Source organism: Ranitomeya imitator, chromosome 2, assembly GCF_032444005.1.
Source record: "Ranitomeya imitator isolate aRanImi1 chromosome 2, aRanImi1.pri, whole genome shotgun sequence".
Classification (NCBI taxonomy): domain Eukaryota; kingdom Metazoa; phylum Chordata; class Amphibia; order Anura; family Dendrobatidae; genus Ranitomeya; species Ranitomeya imitator.
The window spans coordinates 803154011-803178945 of record NC_091283.1 but is presented as its reverse complement, the minus strand read 5'-3'; the positions used below and the strand labels follow the sequence as shown (position 1 = coordinate 803178945).

Sequence of the window (24935 nt, the reverse complement as noted above, 5' to 3'; positions counted from 1 at the left end):
AGCCCCCCTTAAGTGATGTTGGATAGGGAGGTTATGGGGTTTGGGCAATGGTCTGGTATACAAAGGGGTTGTGGTGGTTAAACAATGAAGACTTATCTTGTCTGGTTGATCTTATTTTTAAAGTGTGAGGGAAGTTGGGGGCGGAGGAGGGAGTTAAAGGTTTTTAAAAACTGTTTGGGGTTGTAGGATAGGGAAGATATGAGGGTTATGAAGTAGGCCTGTTTAGCAGAGGTGAGAGCAGATTTAAAAGCGAGTGTTGCTTGTTTGAATACAGTGAAGTCATCTTGCGAGTGTGTTGTCTTCCAACGCCGCTCTGCAACCCTGGACACTTGCCGGAGCTTTTTAGTGGTATTATTGTGCCAGGGTTGCCTATTGATACGTCGCACTCTGCCACGGACGAGAGGGGCCACTGTGTCAATAGCTGATGCGAGAGTGGCATTGTAGAAAGCAGCAGCACTGTGTCGTGGAGTGAGGATATGAATGCCAGTGGTAGGATAGTCAGAGAGTGTGTGGGTGTCTAGGTGTGCAAGGTTTCTGCGGGGGTGCGGATGTTGCTGGACATGGGTGACCGATGAGGAGGACAGGGATGAGAAGGTGAGCAGATGGTGGTCAGATAGAGGGAGAGGGGAGGTGGTGAAGTTAGAGAGCAGAGACAGGTGAAGTCTAGTGTATGTCCGTCTGTGTGGGTGGCTGCGGACCATTGAGTAAGTCCAAAGAATGAAGTAAGGGACAGAAGTTTGGAGGCTGTTGACTGAAGGGTATCAATGGGGATGTTGAAGTCACCCATGATGATGGTGGGAACGTCAGCAGAGAGAAAGTGAAGAAGCCAGGTGAATTGGTCAATAAAGGCAATGGCCGGGCCTGGAGGTCGGTATATGATGTCCACTTAGAGGTTGGAGGGAGAGTAGATGCGGACAGAGTGGACTTAAAGAGGAGGATAAGGGAGGGAAGAGGTGGGATTGTATTAAAGGAGCAGTTTGAAGAAAGGAGAAGACCCACTCCTCCACCATGTCTGTTGCCGGGGCAAGGGGTGTTGGTGAAGTGGAGGCCTCCGTAACACAGCATAGCAGGGGAGGCAGTGTCAGAGGGTGTTAGCCATGTTTCTGTGAGGTCGAGGAAGTCAAGATTGTGAGAGAGAAAAAGGTTGTGAATCACATGAAGCTTATTGCAGATTGAGCGGGCATTCCAGAGTGCTCCAGTGAGAGGGAGCAGGGGGGTGGGCGTCAGGGGCACGGGTTTTATGTTGGAGAGATTGCGGTAGTTCATATTAGATAGGGAGCGATAGGAGGGGTAGTAATGGGAGGTATGAGCTGTGGGGGTCCAGGGTTGGGAGATATGTCTCCAGCAGTGAGCAGAGAAAGGCAGAGCAGGAGGGAGAAAGAGAGTGGGTGGCTTGTTTTATTAGGACAGATTTGAGGTTGAGGAGCAGGTCCGCAGAGGAGGACAGGTGGGGAGGTAAAGAGGGAAGGGGAGATGATTATTAGGTTAGAGTGCTGGGGTTTGTGATAGCGAAGGAGAAAGAGCATTAGTGGCACAGACACTGTAAGGGCATAGGTAAACATGGTGAAGGAGTAAGATGGGTTAATAGAAAAGCTAGGTTCAAGTAATAAGAAGTGCTTACACAGCAGACATACCTAAAAGAGACAGATACATAGCGCGGGTTCCTGACTCCTGCTGTGACTAACTGCTTCCTCTCATATCTATTCAAATATTTATCTCATCTCTACATTTTATAAGTAACGCTCTCATATCCATAGCCCTGACTAATAATCACCACTCTTGCATATAAATCGGTCTACAATCTCTCTCTCAAATCTTATCCTCCTCCTTTTATATGCATAGCTCTCTTTTGCTCACTCCCTCTTTTTAATTACTATAGCTCTCCATATCTTATATCTACCTCTATCTTCTATTTCATGTCTTGCCTTGCATTTCGTATCAATCGCTTACTCTGTGTCTCCTGCCCGTCTCTCGCCTTCTGTGCCTCCTGTCCGTCTCTCGCCATCTGTGCCTCCTGTCTGTCTCTCGCCATCTGTGATTCCTGTCCATCTCTCGCTCTCTGTGCCTTCTGTCCATCTCTCGCTCTCTGTGCCTCCTGTCCATCTCTCGCTCTCTGTGCCTCCTGTCCATCTCTCGCTCTCTGTGCCTCCTGTCCATCTCTCGCTCTCTGTGCCTCCTGTCTATCTTGCTCTCTGTGCCTCCTGTCATCTCTCGCTCTCCGTGCCTCCTGTCCACCTCTCTCTGTGCCTCCTGTCCATGTCTCGCTCTCTGTCCCTCCTGTCCATCTCGCTCTCTGTGCTTCCTGTCATCTCTTGCTCTCCGTGTCTCCTGTCCATCTCTCTCTCTGTGCCTCCTGTCCATGTCTCACTCTCTGTGCCTCCTGTCCATCTCTCGCTCTCTGTGCCTCCTGTCCATCTCTCGCTCTCTGTGCCTCCTGTCCATCTCTCGCTCTCTGTGCCTCCTGTCCATCTCTCGCTCTCTGTGCCTCCTGTCCATCTCTCGCTCTCTGTGCCTCCTGTCTATCTCTCGCTCTCTGTGCCTCCTGTCCATGTCTCACTCTCTGTGCCTCCTGTCCATCACTCGCTCTCCGTGCCTCCTGTCCATCTCTCGCTCTCTGTACCTCCTGTCCATCTCTCGCTCTCTGTGCCTCCTGTCCATGTCTCACTCTCTGTGCCTCCTGTCCATCTCTCGCTCTCTGTGCCTCCTGTCCATCTCTCGCTCTCTGTGCCTCCTGTCCATCTCTCGCTCTCTGTGCCTCCTGTCCATCTCTCGCTCTCTGTGCCTCCTGTCTATCTCTCGCTCTCTGTGCCTCCTGTCCATGTCTCACTCTCTGTGCCTCCTGTCCATCACTCGCTCTCCGTGCCTCCTGTCCATCTCTCGCTCTCTGTACCTCCTGTCCATCTCTCGCTCTCTGTGCCTCCTGTCCATGTCTCACTCTCTGTGCCTCCTGTCCATCTCTCGCTCTCTGTGCCTCCTGTCCATGTCTCACTCTCTGTGCCTCCTGTCCATCTCTCCGATGAATCATAGTCTTTGCACTTTTTTTAGTGTAAAAATAGTTTGAATAGTGACTTAAGTTTGCGTCTTGTTCTCTTTTTCCTTATTTAGCTTGCTCCTTTAAAAAAAAAAAAAAGTCAGTCAACTGTACTTCGTTTCATATTTTTTGCTCGTTTGATATTGTGGTCCCGATTTTCCTTATCCATAGGTTTTTAACCCAAATCATTGTTTGCGACTTTTCAACAAAACACATTGCAAAACATTTTGAGCAATTGTACTCCAGTTCCCTCCTGCAGTACAAAACCTAATTTTACTTTTGCAAAGTTAAAAACTAGCATTCAACATTTTAAATCATGTGTTTTTTTTTGCTCTAAAAAAAGGGGCAAACAAGGTAATAGACAAAAAACAAACAAAAAACTCACGAGTGCTACAATGAAAAAGGTAGGTTAAAAAATGGCAAAGGTCACAAGACAAAAAATAAGTCACCTAAAATAACATACAAGTGATGAATTGGGAACATTGGGTCATATATCATATCCATCTTTCGCTCTCTCTTACAGCTATCTCCCTCTCATATCTCTTCTCTTTCATATCTATCTGTATACACACAAACACAAGGACTATTCATGTGCTAGTCAGTACAAGCCGACAGACAACATTCCTCTTAACATTTACGACATGGAGTACATGAAATCTCGTAATTTTGAAATCCATCTCATATTCCTTCCTATAAATATTTACAGTGCACTGCAACTTAATTTAAGAGAATGCAATAAATGTTATTTCCACGTCTCAGCTTTGCACCTGAAGAAGCCAGGCAGTGCAAGAGAAAGACGAGTTACATAAAGATAAGCTGCTTGTTGTATATTGGATTTGGCTTTTAACAGGGCTTTCAAGATGCAAAAGAATTAACCTCAAATTCTCCCTAGAGATGGACGTTCCTTAACTGAGAATCGCACTATCCTGAACATACCCCCATCTGGAGGATCACATAGTTGCATTACTACTAAGGAATAAGGCCCCATTACATCTTATTTTTAAGCTTTTGTGGTAGCTTGCCCTATCTAAAAAGTTTAATATTCACTTACAGTCATGTGCAGGCGTTGACACAGGATGCAGGAGGAGTGCAGGGAAGCGGACGCCGGGGGAAGTGACAGGCACCGGAATGTAAGTATGTGTTTTTTTTTTTTTACATTTACAATGGTAACCAGGGTAAACATCGGGATACTAAGCGTGGCCCTGCGCTTAGTAACCCGATATTTACCCTGGTTACCAGTGAACACATCGCTGGGTCGGTGTCACACACGCCGATTCAGCGATGTCAGCGGGTGATCCAGCGACGAAATAAAGTTCTGGCCTTCTAGCTCCGACCAGCGATGTCACAGCAGGATCCTGATCGCTGCTGCGTGTCAAACACAACGAGATCGCTATCCAGGACGCTGCAACGTCACGGATCGCTATCGTTATGTTGTTCAGTGTGAAGGTACCTTTACACTATTAGCACTTTTACTTTTGAAAACATTTTTACTTTGCAATATATTATCTAAAACTTTTCTGGTTTTGCCTACATACGTTTTGGAGTCGATCATAGTATGCTAGGACCTGTAGCTCCACAGCTAAAGAATAAAAGATTGCGTTGGTCCTAATTCAATTGGACTGCTTCTTTAGTGGTCGATAAAAGTGCATTCCCATTTGAAGCATATCTATTATCTGTCTGCTAGACATAGATTTCTTATTGGTGGGCATCTACAATCGGGCCCTGACCTATTCACCCGTTTGGCAATCTTGCCAACTGCAATGGCTTCAATGTTTTTTTGTCTCTCTCCACTGAAGAGTTTAGGAGTTACTGAAGGATGGTGTCCAGTCTGCACACCTACCATATCATGCAGATATGCCATACAGCCTTCAGACGGGGATACTCTCTTTAAGGCTACATCTACGTAGGTACTTTTTTGATTGTTCAAAGTCTCAATGGTGTGAAAACCAAGTATCTGGTATCAAGGAAGAGAGACTCTAGCTGTTGAGTCTGTAGGGGGAAACTCCGTAGGAAGAGGCTTTTTACAACCACATTCGTAGACACTACTGGACCACTTACCCACATTCGAGGACTGGCTGCGAATCTCTTGCCTGAACTTGATAGTCTCGTATAATTTTATTAGGCTGTCCAGTTTCAGACAAGAAACCCAAGTTCAGTTTATGCATTGTGGTCCGTATTTACACAGAGAAAAACGGATATAAGAAACCGGTCTAAGGGAAATTAAGTTGTATCCCACCTACTGTACATGCAGGTTTATATCTCAATAGATATTACAGTAATTAAAATAACAGGACTTTATTAAAACCATTGGCGATAATTTACAGAAACATATCCTGGAAGTACTCATCAAACTCTTCTTCCCTGCAACAAAATAGAGAATAGATTAAACGACTGTATAGATTTCATCCTAGTACAAATAAGCCATACACATTTATAGGAACTAATGAAATATCAGCGTCACCTGGTTTTCTCATCTGTCTCTTGCTGGGGGCCTTTCCAGATCTCATTGGAAGCTTCATCATCATCATCATCATCGTCGTCTTCCTTATTGTCATCTGCGTATAAATTTAGTGATAAAAGTAAGAGGATTTATCACAACCTCGGTTACATTATAGCCATTTCAGGCATTGAAGTGAATCCTTTAATCTTTTTTTTTGGGCGGTGACCTACAAGTCAACTGTGAATTCAGGTCATGTGAGTCTTTCTAACATGGGTGGAAGTAAAACAAATGTTAAAATAGTAAATAAATGAAGTTCTTTCTATACATCGCATCCATGATAATAAAATGGTTAAACATAGTTTTATGTATAAAGAACAGTTTAGGTGGTGATGACGCCCTTTATCATGATAATTTATGGAATCCTACTAAAAACAAAAAACTATTAATGTTTCTGTTGACAATACTATATAAAACGATCCCTGAAGTTCTGCAGGTGACCAAATCCATGAAGACACCCTGAAGATTGTTTTCTTGGCCAGACTACTACAGGAAGATATAGTATGGATTCATCTCTGTTAAATAATGGCTGACAGAGTCTAGGAAATGAGATCCACTATCTGGGGTAAAGTAATAAAATTTGCTATAAAGAAGGTGACTGAGCAAATCTTGGCCTGTGATCCATACTTATAGAACGCGAGTCCAAAACTCAGATAATCTGTGTTCGATCTCATAATTGCATATCTAAGAGGCCGATTCATCAAGTTCTTTATGATTTACCAATCATTAATGATTTTGATGCATCTTTCCAGCTGTCCATGCAACAGAATCTGTACTCTTTATGAGCAGGAGTACATTTTGTTTCTAAAATGTGCGCCAATTTACACTAATTTACAATATAATGTACGGTATGTCTTAGGATTAGTTGGCCCAAACTCCACTTGCTAAGCCCAATCTATATTTTTTTATTTTGCCCAACTACAGCAATTATTATAGAACAGAAAAGTGGTAAGGAAAGGTGTTGGAGGTTTGGGTCAGACTTATTCCATAATGAATGTCTTCAGGAGATGGCTCCGATATATATAGCCATACAGTGGCATATGTATTGACTTTTGTTATAAAAAAAAATAAAGTCTACTGCACGGTATATTATATTTTTTACACTTTCCTATTCAGTAGAAAAACATATGCGGATGCATATTGGCCGAGAGTTTGAAAAAAAAAAAAAACACAACAAAAACACACTTTTCTGGCATATCTTGGGTACATGGGAGACTAAACACTATATACACTCCAACTTCACATTGGGGAAAATTGTCGCTGTAGACCAATGATGGGTACAAAAACGAGACGAGTACAGAACTGTATCCGTACACAGTTGTTGGGGCTCAATAGTGTCATTATCATGGGCGGCTCGCAAACTCCTGAGTCACAAGGACAATCTAACACTTAGGCTACTTTCACACTAGCGTCGGAATTCGGCCCGTCGCATTGCGTTGGGCCGAGATTCCGACGCTAGCATTGTTAGCGCCGCACAACGGGTGCAGCGGATGCACTCTCCGGCGCATCCGCTGCCCCATTGTGAGGTGCGGGGAAGTGGGGGCGGAGTTCTGGCCACGCATGCACAGTCGGAAAAAGCGGTCCGTCTGGAGCAAAAAACGTTACATTTAACGTTTTTTGCTCCCGGTGGTCCGCCACAACACGGCGCAACCGTCGCAGGACGGTTGCGACGTGTGTCAATACGTCGCAATGCGTCAGTAATGTTACTCTATGGGGCAAAAACGCATCCTGCAAACAACTTTGCAGGATGCGTTTTTTCCCCTAAACGACGCATTGCGACGTATTAAAAAAACGCCAGTGTGAAAGTAGCCTTACTGCTTATACAAAAGTAACTATTTACTACAAAAATAAAGCAAAAAAAAAAAACAAACTAACAAACCCAAAACAATTCAGTTTTCTATAACGAGGAGCCATAAATGTTTTTTTTTTTTGTACTTACCCGATTCACTGGACTCTTCACGTCTGGTTGAGGATTTGGCTGAAAGAGAAAAAAAATTGTTGGAAAATGAGAAATTGCCGGAATATCTGGACAAACCTTCTACTTAGCAGATGAGTTATCCCTGATGTGCATTCATGGGATTTATCTCTAAATGGAAGAAATGCGTCATTCCGTATTGGATTGTATAAACTCAAGGAATAAAAGTGGTTTTCTTTTCCAAAATAGACCATACATTTTTATCAATACATTAGCAATTCTCCATTTTTGGAAATTAAATCTTTCAGTCTAGGTATCATCCTAAACATATTCACAATCATAATACTACCGGACCTGCATGTAACGATGGGCACATGACTGTCAGCCCAACAATATTTGTTCAGAGCGCAGCTACAAATGCATACTCGGCTTGGTTGGGAATACATGTGCTGTAAGCTGGGAGAATAGACCACTGGCAGAGACCTCTGGTGGCAGCTTATTTCCTTTGAGCATAAAGGATAGGGCATGTTGAAAATGAAGTCAGCGCACCCTCATGTACTTTAGAGGGTCAGCGGGTCCAGCAGAATCGGTGGTTTCTGTGGATAATCGTCTATAATGTACTGGTTTATGCCATTGTTCTTAACACCTTTCCTCCCTAGGATATAATACTATGTCATGAGGATGGTGCGACTATATGGAGAGGGCTCAGGAGCTAAGCCTGATCTATACAGATACCGGCTGTGTTATACAGCCAACACCTAACTATAACAGCAGCAATCGGAGCTAGCTCTGATCTCTACTGTGCAACCACAAAAAAATTCCTGTTAATCTCATGGGTTATGGCATTTAAAGGGTTATTTTAAGGTTCAATCTTCTGGGGCAAACTGTTTCTTAGCCTCCCGGCTTCCTGTTAGGTGAGAAGGGGCAGTGCGCTCATGATAATTGACAGCTCAGAACAGAAGCAAGGCTGAGCAGCGGGTCAGAACTGTGGGGTCTCTGATACTGGAAGCACAGGCAGTATTGAAGCTAGCCGAATCTAGAGACCCAGCCGGTTTCAGAACATCACTTGCAAAGCTCTATAGCTCTCCCTGCTTAGGTAACAGCAGAGGTGGCCTGTAACCTAGGTAACATGTGGTAAACTATAATATTAAAATTCCCTCCGCTCTTGAGAAAGGAGATGATTTTTAACAAGAGGTAAATTGCAAAGTTGCTTCTTTTTAGAAACTTTTTGCAATTGTACCTTTTTATGATGATGAGAAAACCCATTTAAGTTATGCAATCCGTTTGGGGCGTCTGTTTTTGGTGCCCATCTCCTCCCCGCAAGATGATTGCAGGGTGCAAAGGGGTTACCTTGGCTGTGAGAGGCCTACTGAAGGCCCCCCAAAACTACCATATTGGTACTCCTATGAAACCCAGCCACATTCTAGGCTGTTAGTTTCACTACACAGCATAAGTGATCAATTGCAAGATCAAAGACACTATGGGGACTAAAAAATAAAGTGAAAAGTAATTAAAAATTATTTATTCATTCCGCCTTTACTTCAATACAGAAAAAATAAGCGTATTTGCTACCACCGCTTCTGTGAAAGTATGATCTTTAAAAAAAAAAAAGAAACTGGTGTAACAAATAAAAAAAAAAGTGAAAATGAAAGAACCAGAATGGCTGTTTTTCAGTCACTGAAACTCTCCCAAAACAAATGCAGGCAGCGACTATTGGAGTGATGAATAACAGGTGGAGGCTCGGGGGTATGCTCCATGGCTGCCGCCCCCCACTATCCTGCAGCAGAGAGATGAAGACCATTCCCTCCAGGCTATGAGCGGATTTATCTCCTAACACAGCAGGACAGATAGGCGTTCGTCCTGACGGCATGTGTAGAAGCAAACACAGAGTGCGCCATACGTCCAGAGCAAAACTAACACTCATGTTAAAGAGTCAGCATTCTAAATACAAAGGAACATTACATCTTATATATCCTAGAATACAGAAATGTAAATCTATAGACATACACAGCCCATTATGTCAGTCACACTCTAACGTGGACTGTACTGACTGCGACAGGTCAGATTACAGCACCTAACAATGAAGGCGAAACATATCCAGGGCCAGAGGGAGTGGAGCACACCGCCGGCGTCACACCTGCCATCCAGAACCGGGCACACACTGGTCATAAGTAGGGCAGCAAAAGGCGACTGATTAGCTGTTAATGCAGAACTACGGTATATAAAAGTTGGGTGACAATCTGAGACCATATCGTAACAGCCGAGGAGAATTAAGTGCCTCATCACTGAAGCGCTGCGGGAGCATCATTACTGAGGCACAAAGGGAGAATCACTACTGAGGAGCTAGGGGAGCATCATTACTGAGGCGGTACGGGAGCATCATTACTGAGGCGGTACGGGAGCATCATTACTGAGGCGTTACAGGAGCTTCATTACTGAGGCGGTACGGGAGCTTCATTACTGAGGCGAAACGGGAGCACCATTACTGAGGAGCTAGGGGAGCATCATTACTGAGGAGCTAGGGGAGCATCATTACTGAGGAGCTAGGGGAGCATCATTACTGAGGCGGTACGGGAGCATCATTACTGAGGCGGTACGGGAGCATCATTACTGAGGCGTTACAGGAGCTTCATTACTGAGGCGGTACAGGAGCTTCATTACTGAGGCGGTACAGGAGCTTCATTACTGAGGCGGTACAGGAGCTTCATTACTGAGGCGGTACAGGAGCATCATTACTGAGGAGCTAGGGGAGCATCATTACTGAGGCACAAAGGGAGAATCACTACTGAGGAGCTAGGGGAGCAACATTACTGAGGCGTTACGGGAGCATCATTACTGAGGCGTTACAGGAGCTTCATTACTGAGGCGGTACAGGAGCTTCATTACTGAGGCGAAACGGGAGCACCATTACTGAGGAGCTAGGGGAGCATCATTACTGAGGAGCTAGGGGAGCATCATTACTGAGGCGTTACAGGAGCTTCATTACTGAGGCGAAATGGGAGCATCATTACTGAGGAGCTAGGGGAGCATCATTACTGAGGAGCTAGGGGAGCACCATTACTGAGGAGCTAGGGGAGCATCATTACTGAGGAGCTAGGGGAGCATCATTACTGAGGCGTTACAGGAGCTTCATTACTGAGGCGAAATGGGAGCATCATTACTGAGGAGCTAGGGGAGCATCATTACTGAGGAGCTAGGGGAGCACCATTACTGAGGAGCTAGGGGAGCATCATTACTGAGGAGCTAGGGGAGCATCATTACTGAGGCGTTACAGGAGCTTCATTACTGAGGCGAAATGGGAGCATCATTACTGAGGCACAAAGGGAGAATCACTACTGAGGCGCTGCAGGAGCTTCATTACTGAGGCGGTACGGGAGCATCATCACTGAGGCGGTACGGGAGCTTCATTACTGAGGCGGTACGGGAGCTTCATTACTGAGGCGGTACGGGAGCTTCATTACTGAGGCGGTACGGGAGCTTCATTACTGAGGCGGTACGGGAGCTTCATTACTGAGGAGCTAGGGGAGCATCATTACTGAGGCACAAAGGGAGAATCACTACTGAGGCGCTGCAGGAGCTTCATTACTGAGGCGGTATGGGAGCATCATTACTGAGGCGGTATGGGAGCATCATTACTGAGGCGGTACGGGAGCATCATTACTGAGGCGGTACGGGAGCATCATTACTGAGGCGGTACGGGAGCATCATTACTGAGGCGGTACGGGAGCATCATTACTGAGGCGGTACGGGAGCATCAGTACTGAGGCACAAAGGGAGAATCACTACTGAGGCACTGCAGGAGCTTCATTACTAAGCGTTACAGGAGCTTCATTACTTAAGCGGTACGGGAGCATAATTACTGAGGCGGTACGGGAGCATAATTACTGAGGCGGTACGGGAACATCATTACTGAGGTGGTACGGAAGCATCATTTCTGAGGCTCTGTAGGAGTATCATTACTGAGGCGGTACGGGAGCATCATTACTGAGGTGGTACGGGAGCATCATTTCTGCGGCGCTGCAGGAGCTTCATTACTAAGGCGTTACAAGAGCTTCATTACTGAGGCAGTACGGGGGCATCATTACTGAGGCAGTATGGGAGCATCATTACTGAGGTGCTGCGGGAGCTTCATTACTGAGGCGGTACGGAAGATTCATTAATGAGGTAGTATGGGAGCATCATTACTAAGGTGGTACGGAAGCTTCTTTAATGAGGCGCTGCGGGAGCATCATTACTGAGGCGGTACGGGAGAATCATTACTGAGGAATTATGGGAGCTTCATTACTGAGGCGCTGCGGGAGCATCATTACTAAGGCCATACGGGGGAATCATTACTGAGGTGGTACAGAAGCTTCATTAATGAGGCGGTACGGGAGAATCATTACTAAGGCTGTACGGAGGAATCATTACTGAGGCGCTGCGGGAGCATCATTACTGAGGCGCTGCAGGAGCATCATTACTAAGGCCGTACGGGGGAATCATTACTGAGGTGGTACAGAAGCTTCATTAATGAGGTGGTACGGGAGCTTCATTAATGAGGTGGTATGGGAGCATCATTACTGAGGCGGTACGGGAGCATCATTACTGAGGCGGTACGGGAGCATCATTACTGAGGCCGTACGGAGGTATCATTACTGAGGTGCTACGGGAGCATCATTACTGAGGCGTTACGGGTAGAGTTGAGCGAATTTGATCTGGTACCTACTTATTCGGCAAGTTATAGCGCTTGCTGAATAAGCTGCAGAGGGAACCAGGATACCTGGAGCGCGAGGGCTGATCAGCTGTCCGGTGCTGCAGCTGCATGTGTCGCAGTTGTGTCACTGCCACAGCACATGCATGGAGAGCCCAACAAACAGGTTCTCCATGCATGCGCTGTGACAGTGACACAACTGCGACACATTCAACTGTGGCGCCGGACAGCTGATCAGGCGGCGCGCTCCAGGTATCCTGGTTCCCTCTGCAGCTTATTCAGCAAGCGCTATAGATTGCTGAATAAGCAGGAACCCAATCAAATTCGCTCAACTCTAGTTACGGGATCATCATTACAGAGGCGCAGCGGGAGCATCGTTACAGAGGAGCTATGGGAATATCATCACCGAGATTTGCTGTTGGCTGGCACAGCACAGACACTTGAGGCATAGTGTACACTTACGGCTGTAATAGATAAAAGTCCAGCTCACTCAATGCACGAATCACACGGTCTGTGTTTAATGAGAGGAAAACGAAGGAAATATTCTGCTCCCACAATCTAAATAAAATAATTGATATCTTTATTGAATAACGAACACAAAATATGAACAAGACACAGCGTGTAGATAAGATACAAGTTTCAGATCAATTGTGATCCTTCATGGCATCACAGCATGGCAAAGGATCATAAGTGATCTGAAACGCGTCGCTCATCTACACTTAGGGCTGTGGTGCAGAATTTCAGGGCCAGATGAGAATTTTAATAGTCAGTATATTACAACTTTTGTTAGTTATTTGATTAATTTTTAAGCATTAGATAATCGCATTAAGCCTTCCTAGGATGTTTATGGGCATTTCATTTTTCTTTTGTAACATTAGAAAAAAAAAGTGATGTCGTCATGTGGCTGTTCCTTCACTACTTATACCATGCGGTACTGAAGTCACAGTCCTAGGACAAAACTACATCTAGTTGGTCTCTTAAATAGCATAAAGGGGCACATCAACATTTTTGTTGTTTTAGAAATAAATTAGTATATATAGTATATTAGTATATATCGATGCATACTTCACCTCAAAAATATTTCCCGGATCCGTACATTCCTAAAGCAAGACTCTGCAAAAACCTTAGTCCATGCCCTGATCATCTCCCACCTTGACTACTGCAACCTCCTGCTCTGTGGTCTCCCCTCGAACACACTCGCACCCCTGCAATCTATTCTAAACTCTGCTGCCCGACTAATCCACCTGTCCCCCCGCTATTCCCCGGCCTCTCCTCTCTGTCAATCCCTTCACTGGCTCCTAGTTACCCAAAGACTCCAGTTAAAAACCCTAACCATGACATACAAAGCCATCCACAACCTGTCTCCTCCATACATCTGTGACCTCGTCTCCCGGTACTTTCCTGCACGCAACCTCCGATGCTCACAAGATTTCCTTCTCTACTCCCCTCTTATCTCCTCTTCCCACAATCGTATACAAGATTTCTCTCGCTCATCCCCCATACTCTGGAACTCTCTACCCCAACAAATCAGAATATCTCCTACCGTGGAAACCTTCAAAAAGAACCTGAAGACCCACCTCTTCCGACAAGCCTACAACCTGCAGAAACCACCGATCGACCAAACCACTGCACGACCAGCTCTATCCTCACCTACTGTATCCTCACCCATCCCTTGTAGATTGTGAGCCCTCGGGGGCAGGGTCCTCTCTCCTCCTGTACCAGTTGTCACTTGTATTGTTCAAGATTATTGTACTTGTTTTTATTATGTATACCCCTCCTCACATGTAAAGCGCCATGGAATAAATGGCGCTATAACAATTAATAATAATACTACACAACCACAAAACAAATAGATAGAAATGTAATTATTAAAAGGCAAAAACTAAGCTAATAGAAGCATTTCACAACATATATTTCAACACCAGAGATATTCCACACAGATTTAACTAAATTAGCCAAGTAATGTGAAGTAATCGTCTACTACTTATTGGAGAGCTTTTTGATAAACGACATTCTTAGTTTTTCCTTCAGGTGCCACCAACACACCCTAACTGACATGCTATTACCTCACACAAGCTTTGTTATACTTAGAATGTCCTTTGTTGCCTATATTAACCAATCAGAGCTCAGATTAATTAACTGTAGCAAAATAGAAGCTGAGCTGTGATTGGTTGCTATTGGCAGCCTTGTAAATCCCCAGCCAACAGGAAGCCCTCCCCCCTGGCAGTATATATTAGGTCACACATACACATAATAGACAGGTCATGTGACTGACAGCTGCCGTATTTCCTATATGGTACATTTGTTGCTCTTGTAGTTTTTCTGCTTATTAATCAGATTTTTATTTTTGAAGGCTAATACCAGACTTGTGTGTGTTTTAGGGCGAGTTTCATGTGTCAAGTTGTGTGTGTTGAGTTGCGTGTGGCGACATGCATGTAGCGACTTTTGTGAGATGAGTTTTGTGTGGCGACATGCGTGTAGCAACTTTTTGTGTGTCGAGTTGCATGTGACAGGTTAGTGTAGCAAGTTGTGTGCAGCAAGTTTTGCGCGTGGCGAGTTTTATGTGTGGTGCATTTTGAGTATGTGCAAGTTTTGCGTGAGGCAACTTTTGCATGTGTTGCAACTTTTGTGCATGTGGCAATTTTTCCGCGTGTGGCGAGTTTTCCATGAGGTGAGTTTTGCACGTGTGGCGAGTTTTGCGTGAGCCTAGTTTTGCACGTGTGGCGAGTTTTGCATGTGGCGAGTTTTGAGCGGCGACCTTTGTGTTTCGACTTTTATGTGGCGAGGTTGGTGTATGTGTGGTTTTCCCCCATTATGTAGATAGGGGCAAAATTGTTTGGTGAATTGGAACGCGCGGGGTTAAAATTTCGCCTCACAACATGACGCTCTCGGGGTCCAGACGTGTGACTGTGCATAATTTTGTGGCTGTAGTTGCGACGGTGCAGATGCCAATCCCGGACACACATACACACACACACACACACACTCAGCTTTATATATTAGATTTCAGATCTGTCACCTCTTCTGACTTCATGAAATGAAAATGTAGCAGTTTTTATGCATCTTTATTGTGCTGCTCCTGTTATTCCTCCTGGAACTTTACAGATAAACCGACAAGTGGGTGTTACCAGCTGGGGAGCGTGTCCAGTCTGACATTATCCAATCAGTGCAGTGTGTATCTGGCCGCCCATGGACACGCCCCGACACATAGTTGTCAATTTATTCATTATTTTCTAGGAGGAATAACATATTGCACAGTTATGAGAAAAGACGCCCCACAATTGTCATCTCATGGCAAATTCAGCTAAAACAGACCCGACCGGGAGCAGTGACTGACCCCAGAAATCATCTTCACATTACACTCATTGTGTGGTCATCCTTCAACCATTACAAAATCCACCTTTCACACACACAGAAAAAGCCTTACATAGAGCGATGGGGCAAAGTTCTGTCTGAGGACAATAATCCTGTCCGGGTCGGTGCGGTTCATACACCTCTGGCATGGAATAAAGGCAGCACAAATACTGACAAAAGTAGAACACAACGTGCCCCGATGTTTGAGCGCTGGCAACCAAACTGCAAGTAGCAAATGAGATAAACGCCACAAACAAGATCTCCAGATGTCTTTGTTTCTGCATTTTTGGTCAGTTCATCCAAGTCTTACAGCGACGAAAAAAAAAAAAAAAAAAAAAAAAAAGAGTATGAGCTGTATTTAGGTTTTTTTTTTTTTTTTTTTTACAAAACGAGTGGTATTTTCGAATGACACCAATCAATTTGCCATAAAATGTATAAAATCCCTGGAAATAAATTCAAACTAGAGTAGAAAGAAACAAAACAAAAATGCCATTCCAGCGTCATTCTGCCATTGTTTTTTAAGTGTTCTTTAACAGTAAAAGAAATGACCTGGGCAACATTCTCCACATCAGTATAAGATGGGCAATGCCATACAGGCAATTATACATACATATGTATTATATATAACTAGTTTTATTTTCCCTCTCAACGGAGCAGGGTGAGGTCATGTTTCTTTAGAATGGCGAGCGGACCTTTTAATTAAAAGGTCCGCTCGCCATTCTAAAGAAACATGACCTCACCCTGCTCCGTTGAGATACCGTTGATACCATTTTGGCGTCCACATGGTGTTTAGATTGCATTGGGGGTATAAATTGTAAGATTGTGCACCAAAACGCCTCTGTTAGGGAGTGACAACCATCTTGGTCGCTGGCATCTGTTGGGATTAATGCAGACTCAGCATCTGAACCGCCTAATTCACCTACACCCGATGTAGCATACACCATTACAGTATACGTCAGGAACAATATTAAAGGGAATCTTATCACTATCTTTTGCTGCCTCATCTGAGAGCAGCATGATGAGAGCAGAGACCCTGCTTCTAGTGATATGTCACTTAATGGGCTGCTTGCAGCAGTTTGGATAAAAATCCTTGCTTTATCAGTTGCAGATCTAGCAGTTCTCTGAATGCAGAGCTCTGTATAACCCCGCCCACACCACTGATTGGCAGCTATCTGTGTACGCTGTGCATAAGCAGAAAGTGGCCGATCAGAGGAGGGGGTGAGGTTATACAAAGCTCATGAATATGGAGTACTACATGGCGGCAGGTTTAATAGTCCTGAGTGTGATATCTCCTGCTGATAAAACAGGGATTTTATGAAAACTACTAAAAGCAGCCCAGTAAGTGACACATTGCTGGAATCAGAGTTTCTGTCTTCATAATATGTTGCTCTCAGATTAGGTGGCAAAAACTTTTTGACAGATTCTTTTTAAAAGCTTATCCAGGTTTTGAAGATTGAAGTGAATGGAACAAAGCTGCAATACCAAACACAGCCGATAGGTAAAATACGGCACGTGTAGTACAAACCTGATGTAAGTGAGGCTGCAGTGCCATGGCCCCTCCAATAGCTGATCGTATGCGTGCGGAGAGACTGACCCCCAACAAATTAAAGGGAATCTGTCACCCACCGGGACCTATATGACCTATTAATATGGGCATACAGGTAATAGAAATGTTACACTGGTCCTACCTGTATGCCTCATATTAATGGTCTTGTTGCTGAGAAATGTTATATTCTTTCCTTATTTTAATGATTTCTTTCAGGTTCCAGGGCCTGCGAGGCGTGGAACAAATCCTTGCTTCCTGTTCTCATTGTAATAGTTACCCCCTCCTATCAGTGTCCGTTATAGCCCTGGAATCCCGCGCCTGCGCCCTGCACTCCTTCAGACATACATACCTCATCCTCCCTTCTGTGGGCGCTGCATTCAGGGATCTTCTGCGTAGGCGCCAGGGACTTCCACTCGAGTGACCTCAGGTGTGCGCACCGATAAGGTGCTTTCCTCACTTCCTCCCTGCATAGCCATGTACACATGGTTCCTAGCGATAACTGTGCAGGGAGGAAGTGGGGAGAGCATATTATCGGCGCGCACATCGGAGGTCATAGTGACTTGCCTGTGCAGAAGATCGCTGAATGCAGTGCCACAGAAAGGAGGATGAGGTCTGTATATATGAGGGAGTGCAGGGCGCAGGATTCCAGGGCTGTAACTTTTCAAAAACCTGACCTGCACATCCAAACATAGACTAAGTGTGAACAGGTGCTGAACCTAGAGTCGCCAACTCGTATATAGTTAAATAAATAAGGCAGCACACTGCAGCGCTAGAACATACAAACTTGAAATACGAAATTTGAACTGCATTACTGCACTAGAAATATGAAAAATGAGAGCGTTTAGTGCATAAAAATGGCTAATTTTATGTGTACCTGGTAGCCACTTTACGGCATCTCTCTTATACCAGGTCCTACGCTTGCCCTACCTCGCTGAGAATAAACGTCTCCATCTGAATGGGTACATGTGAAACCTCTTCCTAGACTAAAATTCTCTCTCTCTATGGAGGGGTATTGGACCTGCTGTAATTAAAACACCTGTGGCTAGAAGGCGGAGTGCACGATCAGAAGGCTAGAGAATACATTTCAAAAACCTGACCTGCACATCCAAACATAGACTAAGTGTGAACAGGTGCTGAACCTAGCAGGTCCAATACCCCTCCATAGAGAGAGAGAATTTTAGTCTAGGAAGAGGTTTCACATGTACCCATTCAGATGGAGACGTTTATTCTCAGCGAGGTAGGGCAAGCGTAGGACCTGGTATAAGAGAGATGCCGTAAAGTGGCTACCAGGTACACATAAAATTGGCCATTTTTATGCGCTAAACGCTCTCATTTTTCATATTTCTAGTGCAGTAATGCAGTTCAAATTTCGTATTTCAAGTTTGTATGTTCTAGCGCTGCAGTGTGCTGCCTTATTTATTTAATTTTATCCAGGGCTGTAACTGACGTACATGGGAGGGGGGTAACTATTACAATGAAGACAGGAGGCAGGGATCTTTTCCAAGCACCGCACACCCCGGAGCCTGGAAGAAATCATTAACATAAGGAAAGAATATAACATTTCTCCACAACAAGACCATTAATATGAGGCATACTGGTAGGACCAGTGTAACATTTCTATTACCTGTATGCCCATATTAATAGGTCACATACATTCCGGGGGGGGGGGGGGGGGTAAACAGATTCTCTTTGTAGTTGCTATTAGTGTAATGTGTATGTAAACCCGGGGATGCTCCCATATGCTACTGGCAAGGCTTCGTACCAGGCATGTGCGGGCGGCTTCCACTGTTATTGTTCATATACTGCATGAAAATGATAACATTGTATAAAGCCAGCAGGATGAACAGGTGCATGATAACCCAAATTTGTTTTACAAGACCGATACGAGTTCCTCCTGAAGAAAGCATGTTATGTCTCAGCGGCCAGCACACAGTCATGTGAAATAACACCACCACAAAGAACCAGATTACCTTTCACCTTTCTTTTCTTTCGGGAATCTTTGGATTTTTTTCTGGACGCTTCTCCTGCTTCTTCAGATACTTTTGTTTTCCGGGACTTTGGCTGTACTTCTTTCCTCCTGGTAAAGAAATGTAATAGAAATTATGTATCTTCAGCTGCAAGGAGTTAGCACTCGATTTAGGCTACTTTCACACTAGCGTTTTCTGCAATCCGTCACAATGTGTCGTTTTGCAGAAAAAACGCATCCTGCAAAAGTGCCTGCAGGATGCGTTTTTTCCCCATAGACTTGCATTGACGACGCATTTGCGACGGATTGCCACACGTCGCATCCGTCAAGCGACGGATGCGTCGTGCTTTGGCGGACCGTCGGGAGCAAAAAACGCTACATGTAACGTTTTTTGCTCCTGACGGACCGCTTTTTCCGACCGCGCATGCGTGGCCGGAACTCCGCCCCCACCTCCCCGCACCTTACAATGGGGCAGCGGATGCGCCGGAGAAATGCATCCGCTGCTTCCATTGTGCAATGTGTTAAACGCTAGCGTCGGAATCTCTCCCCGACGCATTGCGACGGGGAGATTCCGACGCTAGTGTGAAAGAAGCCTTAGTCTTTCTTGAAATGGCTTTCCTACCGATTAGTTTAGGTATCCATAGTTACGAGCACTAGCAAATGTCATGGTTTGAGTGGTCGTAACCATGGATACCTATTGCAATGCCCTGCACATGACGCAAATAACTTAGGTTTATCAGGAGAACTATACTACATTTCTAATTGTTGGAGGTATTTGTTAATATTACTATTATTACATCTACTACATATTGGGATGGGATATTGGAGATGGGAATACCCCTTTATGGTTGTTGTCTCATTGCTGTTAAGACTTACTTCACACCCCCAGCAAAACGAGTTCCAGGCGTATAAGCTGATGGGACCATTGATGGACGGAATCACATTCTGCTCTGTTGTACATAATTTTCAGCCATATACGTCTAGTGGAGGATGGCAGCAAGACGCTACTTCTACATCACTATAGTCAATGACGCCGTCAGGGCATACGCCTGAATCCCGTTTTTTGGGGCTTCAGATGTAAGCCCCAAAAGAACCACTGAACGTAGGGCCAAACGTGATGTGTCCTCGGATCACCTCTTAGTGATGTTTCCGACACCTTATTTTTCCAGAAGAAGCCATATTCAGCTTGATATTTCCCCATTAAGCGGCTGGTTTAACGGACAGCTAACCTCTGGCAGAGCAGAAGTGCTGTAACTCATAGGGATTGCTGAGAATCCGACGGCTAGGACCCCCACCGATTCCAAGAATACGTTTCTGGAAAACTGTCAGACCAGAACACTGGCCGAGCACACGCATCACAGATCCATTAATTGTCAAAGGGACAGTGCAATGGAGCTTATAAGCGGCTGCTCCTCCATTCTATCCGGACATTTCAAAGCCCCTTTCTCTAGATTGAGGGAAGTCCCAGTGCTGAGACCCCCAGTGATCAATATCCTACCATCTATCCTGTTTGTAGGGAATACCACGCTAAAATGGGATTAACTCATTTAATGACATCACAAACACGTATTCTATAGAGGAGAAATAACATCTACTGTAATTAAAATATAAATAATAACTAAAGTGAAATACATGAGACGTTCCCTAAATGTAATGCCTACCTGCCCTTCACTTACCTGTGGTGGAAATTTAATTTGTAGGAACATTCTGGACACAACCCTGTAAGAAGGCGATAGGGTGAGCCAGTAAATACGGACAGACAGTAAGAAATGCGTACAATAAATATATAGTCACGGCCAAAAGTTTTAGCACCCTTAAAATTATTGCAATTATGCATGTTTTGTTATACATGTTTATTTCCTTTGTGTGTATTGGAACAACACAAAAAAAAAACAGAGAAAAAAAACAGCAATTTTAAGATCTCTCCACAGGTGTCCAAATGGATTTAGATCCGGACTCATTGCTGGACACTTCAGAACTTCCAGAGCTTTGTTTCCATTTCTGGGGGCTTCTTGAAGTATGTTTGAGGTCATTGTCCTGCTGGTAGACCCATGACCTAGGAGGCAAACCCATCTCCTCCCCTTTTATCTGGTTTCAGGTGTGATTTTCATATCATAGAATGTTATAGTTGGAAGGGACCTCCAGGGTCATCGGGTCCAACCCCCTGTTCAATGCAGGATTCACTAAACCATCTCAGATGTCTGTCCAGCCTCTGTTTGAAGACTTCCATTGAAGGAGAACTCACCACCTCTCATGGCAGCCTGTCCAACTCATTGATCACCCTCACTGTCAAAAAGTTTTTTTCTAATATCTAATCTGTATCTTCTCCCTTTCAGTTTCATTCCATTGCTTCTCGTGTTTCCATGTGCAAATGAGAATAATAATCGTCCCTCTACACTGTGACATCCCTTCAGATATTTGTAGACAGCTATTGAGTCTCCTCTTAGCCTTCTTTTTTGCAGGTTAAACATTCCCAGATCCTTTAACCGTTCCTTGTAGGACATATTTTGCAGTCCGCTCACCATCCTGGTAGCTCTTCTCTGAATTTGCTTCAGTTTTTCAATGTCTTTATTAAAATGTGGTGCCCAGAACTGGACACAGTGTTCCAGATGAGGCCTGACCAAGGAGGAGTAGAGGAGGGTAACTACTTCACGTGATCTAGACTCTATGCTACTCTTAATACATCCTAGAATTGTGTTGGCCTTTTTTGCTGCTGCATCACACTGTTGACTCATGTGCAGTCTGTGATCTATTAGTATACCCAAGTCTTTTGTCTTTTTGACACGTGCTGTTGCTTAGTTTTATTACACCCATTCTATAAATGTAATTTTTTCTTGCCCAGATGTAGAATGTTGCATTTCTGCCTGTTAAATACCATTCTATTAGACGCTGCCCATTGTTCAAGCTTATCTAGATCCTTCTGCATCCTTTCTTTGTCTTCTGTAGTGTAATGGTACCTCAACACTAAACAACTTACCAACGATCACGACCAGCGATACGACCTGGCCGTGATTGTTGGTAAGTCGTTGTGTGGTCGCTGGGGAGCTGTCACACAGATAGGTCTCTCCAGCGACCAACGATCAGGGGAACGACTTCGGCATCGTTGAAACTGTCTTCAACGATGCCGAAGTCCCCGGGTAACCAGGGTAAATATTGGGTTACTAAGTGCAGGGCCGCGCTTAGTAACCCGATATTTACCCTGGTTACCATTGTAAAAGTTAAAAAAAAAACAAAAAAAACTACATACTCACATTCCGATGTCTGTGACGTCCCCCGCCGTCAGCTTCCCGCACTGACTGTGCCAGCACCGGCCGTAAAGCAGAGCACAGCGGTGAGGTCACCGTTGTGCTCTGCTTTACGGCCGGCGCTGACAGTCAGTGCAGGGAAGCTGACGGCGGGGGACGTGACAGACATCGGAATGTGAGTATGTACTGTTTTTTTTTTTTTTTTACTTTTACAATGGTAACCAGGGTAAATATCGGGTCACTAAGCGCGGCCCTGTGCTTAGTAACCCAATATTTACCCTGGTTACAAGTGAACACATCGCTGGATCGGCGTCACACACGCCGATCCAGCGATGACAGCGGGTGATCAGCGACCAAAAAAGGTCCTGATCATTCCCCAGCGACCAACGATCTCCCAGCAGGGGCCTGATCGTTGGTCGCTGTCACACATAACGAGATCATTAGCGGGATCGTTGCTACGTCACAAAAAGCGCGACGTTGCAACGATATCGTTAACGAAATCGTTATGTGTGAAGGTACCTTTAGCTGTCCCTCCTAGCTTTGCATTGCTGCAAATCTGATTAGTTTACCTTCAGTTCCCTTATCTAGATTATTTATACAAATGTTGGACAACACTGGGGCCAGAACAGAGCCTTGTCGCACTCCACTTGAAACACTTCCAATTGGATGTGCAACCATTTATTACCACTCTTTCAGTATGATTACTGAACCAGTTATGAATCCACCTAACCGTAGCCTTGTTAATCCCATACTTTGTAATTTTCTTCAATACTGCCAAACCTGTTGCTTGCCACAGGGTGAGTTTGAATGAGCATCACATTCTTCAAACAAAGTTGTTTATCCACAATTTTGGAAAAGTGTCAAAAATTTTGTCAGGCCCAATTTTGGGGTTTAGTGTGAAATTATGTCAAATATACCTTTTTTTTCCTCAGTTTTTTTTTTTGGTGTTAGAAATATACACAAAGGAAATAAACATGTCTATAAAACAAACATGTGTAAATGCAAAATCTTTCTGGAAGAAATACTTCACTTTCTGGAACAATTTCAAGGGCGCCAAAACTTTTGGTCACGACTGTAAGTATATTAGTTCCCAGTCCCTTCACTATCTCAAAATGCAGTGTAATTATTCGGCCACAGAAATGCGATCAGATGGACGCCGCAGTCAACCAACCGCTTCTGTGAGTCCATTGCACAAATGTCTGAACATAAATTGAGAGACTTCTGTACATCTAGAGTAGAAACCCCACGGTCATTCTTGTGGTCACAGCTGAATGCCGGCGCACTGTAATATGGGATGGCTCCGGCATCTCTGCTTTGTGGGGCATGTTGTGTATGTGACCGCAATGTGTTTTATATAAGCAGTCAGACACGGAGCAAATTACTTGCAACAAACGTTTGTACATGAGTACAAGTACTTTACTCTTCTTGTACTGATCTTAAATAGAATCTGACATCAAATTTCACAATACAAACTGCATACATTATTCAATCGATCTCATACCTGAAGAGGCTGGTGTATTTACTTTGAAAACGCATGTCAGAATGGCTGTATAATTCATTTTGAAAGATTTTCTGCCTGATATTACAGTAAAGCTTTTCAGGACTCCAGCTACAGGATATCTCAACTCATAATAAAATGCTTATTCTAAGATCAGGAATACACAGTCAGTCTGACAGAGATTTCCACAGTAAGTACACAAGTCTCACCAGGTCTAAGATATCTATTTCATAATGTATGCAGTTGGTATTGTAAAAATTGCTGACAGATCCTCTGTAAAATGAACCGGACGGCTTGCTCAGGTCCCACAAACCACCACCTTGTATCTATTACTATGTGAACACCCTTACAAGGCCTACTTATTGCATATTGTTAAAAGCAATTTTATATATTTGGTGGCTATATGCTAATCAGTGGGTGACTAGTTGTAGGGGTGTTGGTTCCCCCACATTAGTCACCCCCTAATTATGTTATTAGGCCCTTGTAACAAGTTTTGCAACAGCGAAGTGTATGCTCCCCATCGGTGCACTGCGCGTGCCCTTTATGGCTTTCAGAGTCCTAAGGCATTGCTGCCTCCCTGGACATGTGCCGAGGAGAAAGAGAATACGCCCGCACTGTCATGGAGTACACACCCTGGCTTCATTTATGCACGGTGACGCAACGGTGATGTAGGACATGGCTGAGTCTTACAGCACCACCGTATTCCTGGACATGAGCCGGAGAAGGCACCGCACACCCGGCTCACTGCGCATGAACACTGGTGTGTGCAAATTTGGTGTAAGTCATTATATGTATAAGGACGGTAGTCAAAACTGGTGTAAAATGCTTTATAAACGAAAGCCAATGAGATCACAGTCTCTTAATTATGACTATGCTAATTAATGCATATGTCTGCCCATATCAAGTATACAATTTACAGATAGAAAACGTACGTAATTTCACTAGGGCGTTCCTCTTCTCTCCATGCTCCACGTAGCCGAAGTTCACTTCCCAACTCTTCAGGCCTTCCTTTTCATCGCAGCGCTTGTGGCCGCAGAAAAACTGACCTTACACGAAAAAGGAAACTGAAATAATCAGTAACGCGGCACGTAGAGCAGAATAAGAGGGAAGCCCATTACCGCTCTACTAAAATCCAATGTCTCAAAAAATACTATCAGTAATAATAGCTCTGCAGCAGACTATAACTCCATGTA

The 24935-nt window shown here is 44.5% G+C and overlaps 2 protein-coding genes across 2 annotated transcripts in view; both read right to left on the bottom strand.

Moving 5' to 3' along the window:
• Positions 1-2305: 2305 nt before the first annotated feature.
• LOC138666838 (octapeptide-repeat protein T2-like) lies at positions 2306-3025 on the bottom strand. Its single transcript, XM_069755015.1, has one exon. It carries the CDS (start codon positions 3023-3025, stop codon positions 2306-2308), a length of 720 nt encoding a protein of 239 aa, XP_069611116.1.
• A 2285-nt stretch (positions 3026-5310) lies between these two features.
• LOC138665863 (protein FRA10AC1) overlaps positions 5311-24935 on the bottom strand; it is a 61270-nt gene continuing 41645 nt past the window's right edge. Inside the window, exons 9-14 of the mRNA XM_069753766.1 lie at positions 24675-24788; positions 20676-20718; positions 19004-19110; positions 7468-7506; positions 5493-5586; positions 5311-5392 (exon numbers count right to left, since the gene is read on the bottom strand). Coding sequence (XP_069609867.1) covers positions 5350-5392; positions 5493-5586; positions 7468-7506; positions 19004-19110; positions 20676-20718; positions 24675-24788 — 440 coding nt within the window. The 3' untranslated portion in view covers positions 5311-5349. The remainder of the gene's footprint in view (positions 5393-5492; positions 5587-7467; positions 7507-19003; positions 19111-20675; positions 20719-24674; positions 24789-24935) is intronic.

What these genes read in the sequence shown, in the direction of transcription:
- LOC138666838 (XM_069755015.1), bottom strand. Translation starts at nt 3,025, where the DNA reads ATGATTCATCGGAGAGATGGACAGGAGGCACAGAGAGTGAGACATGGA.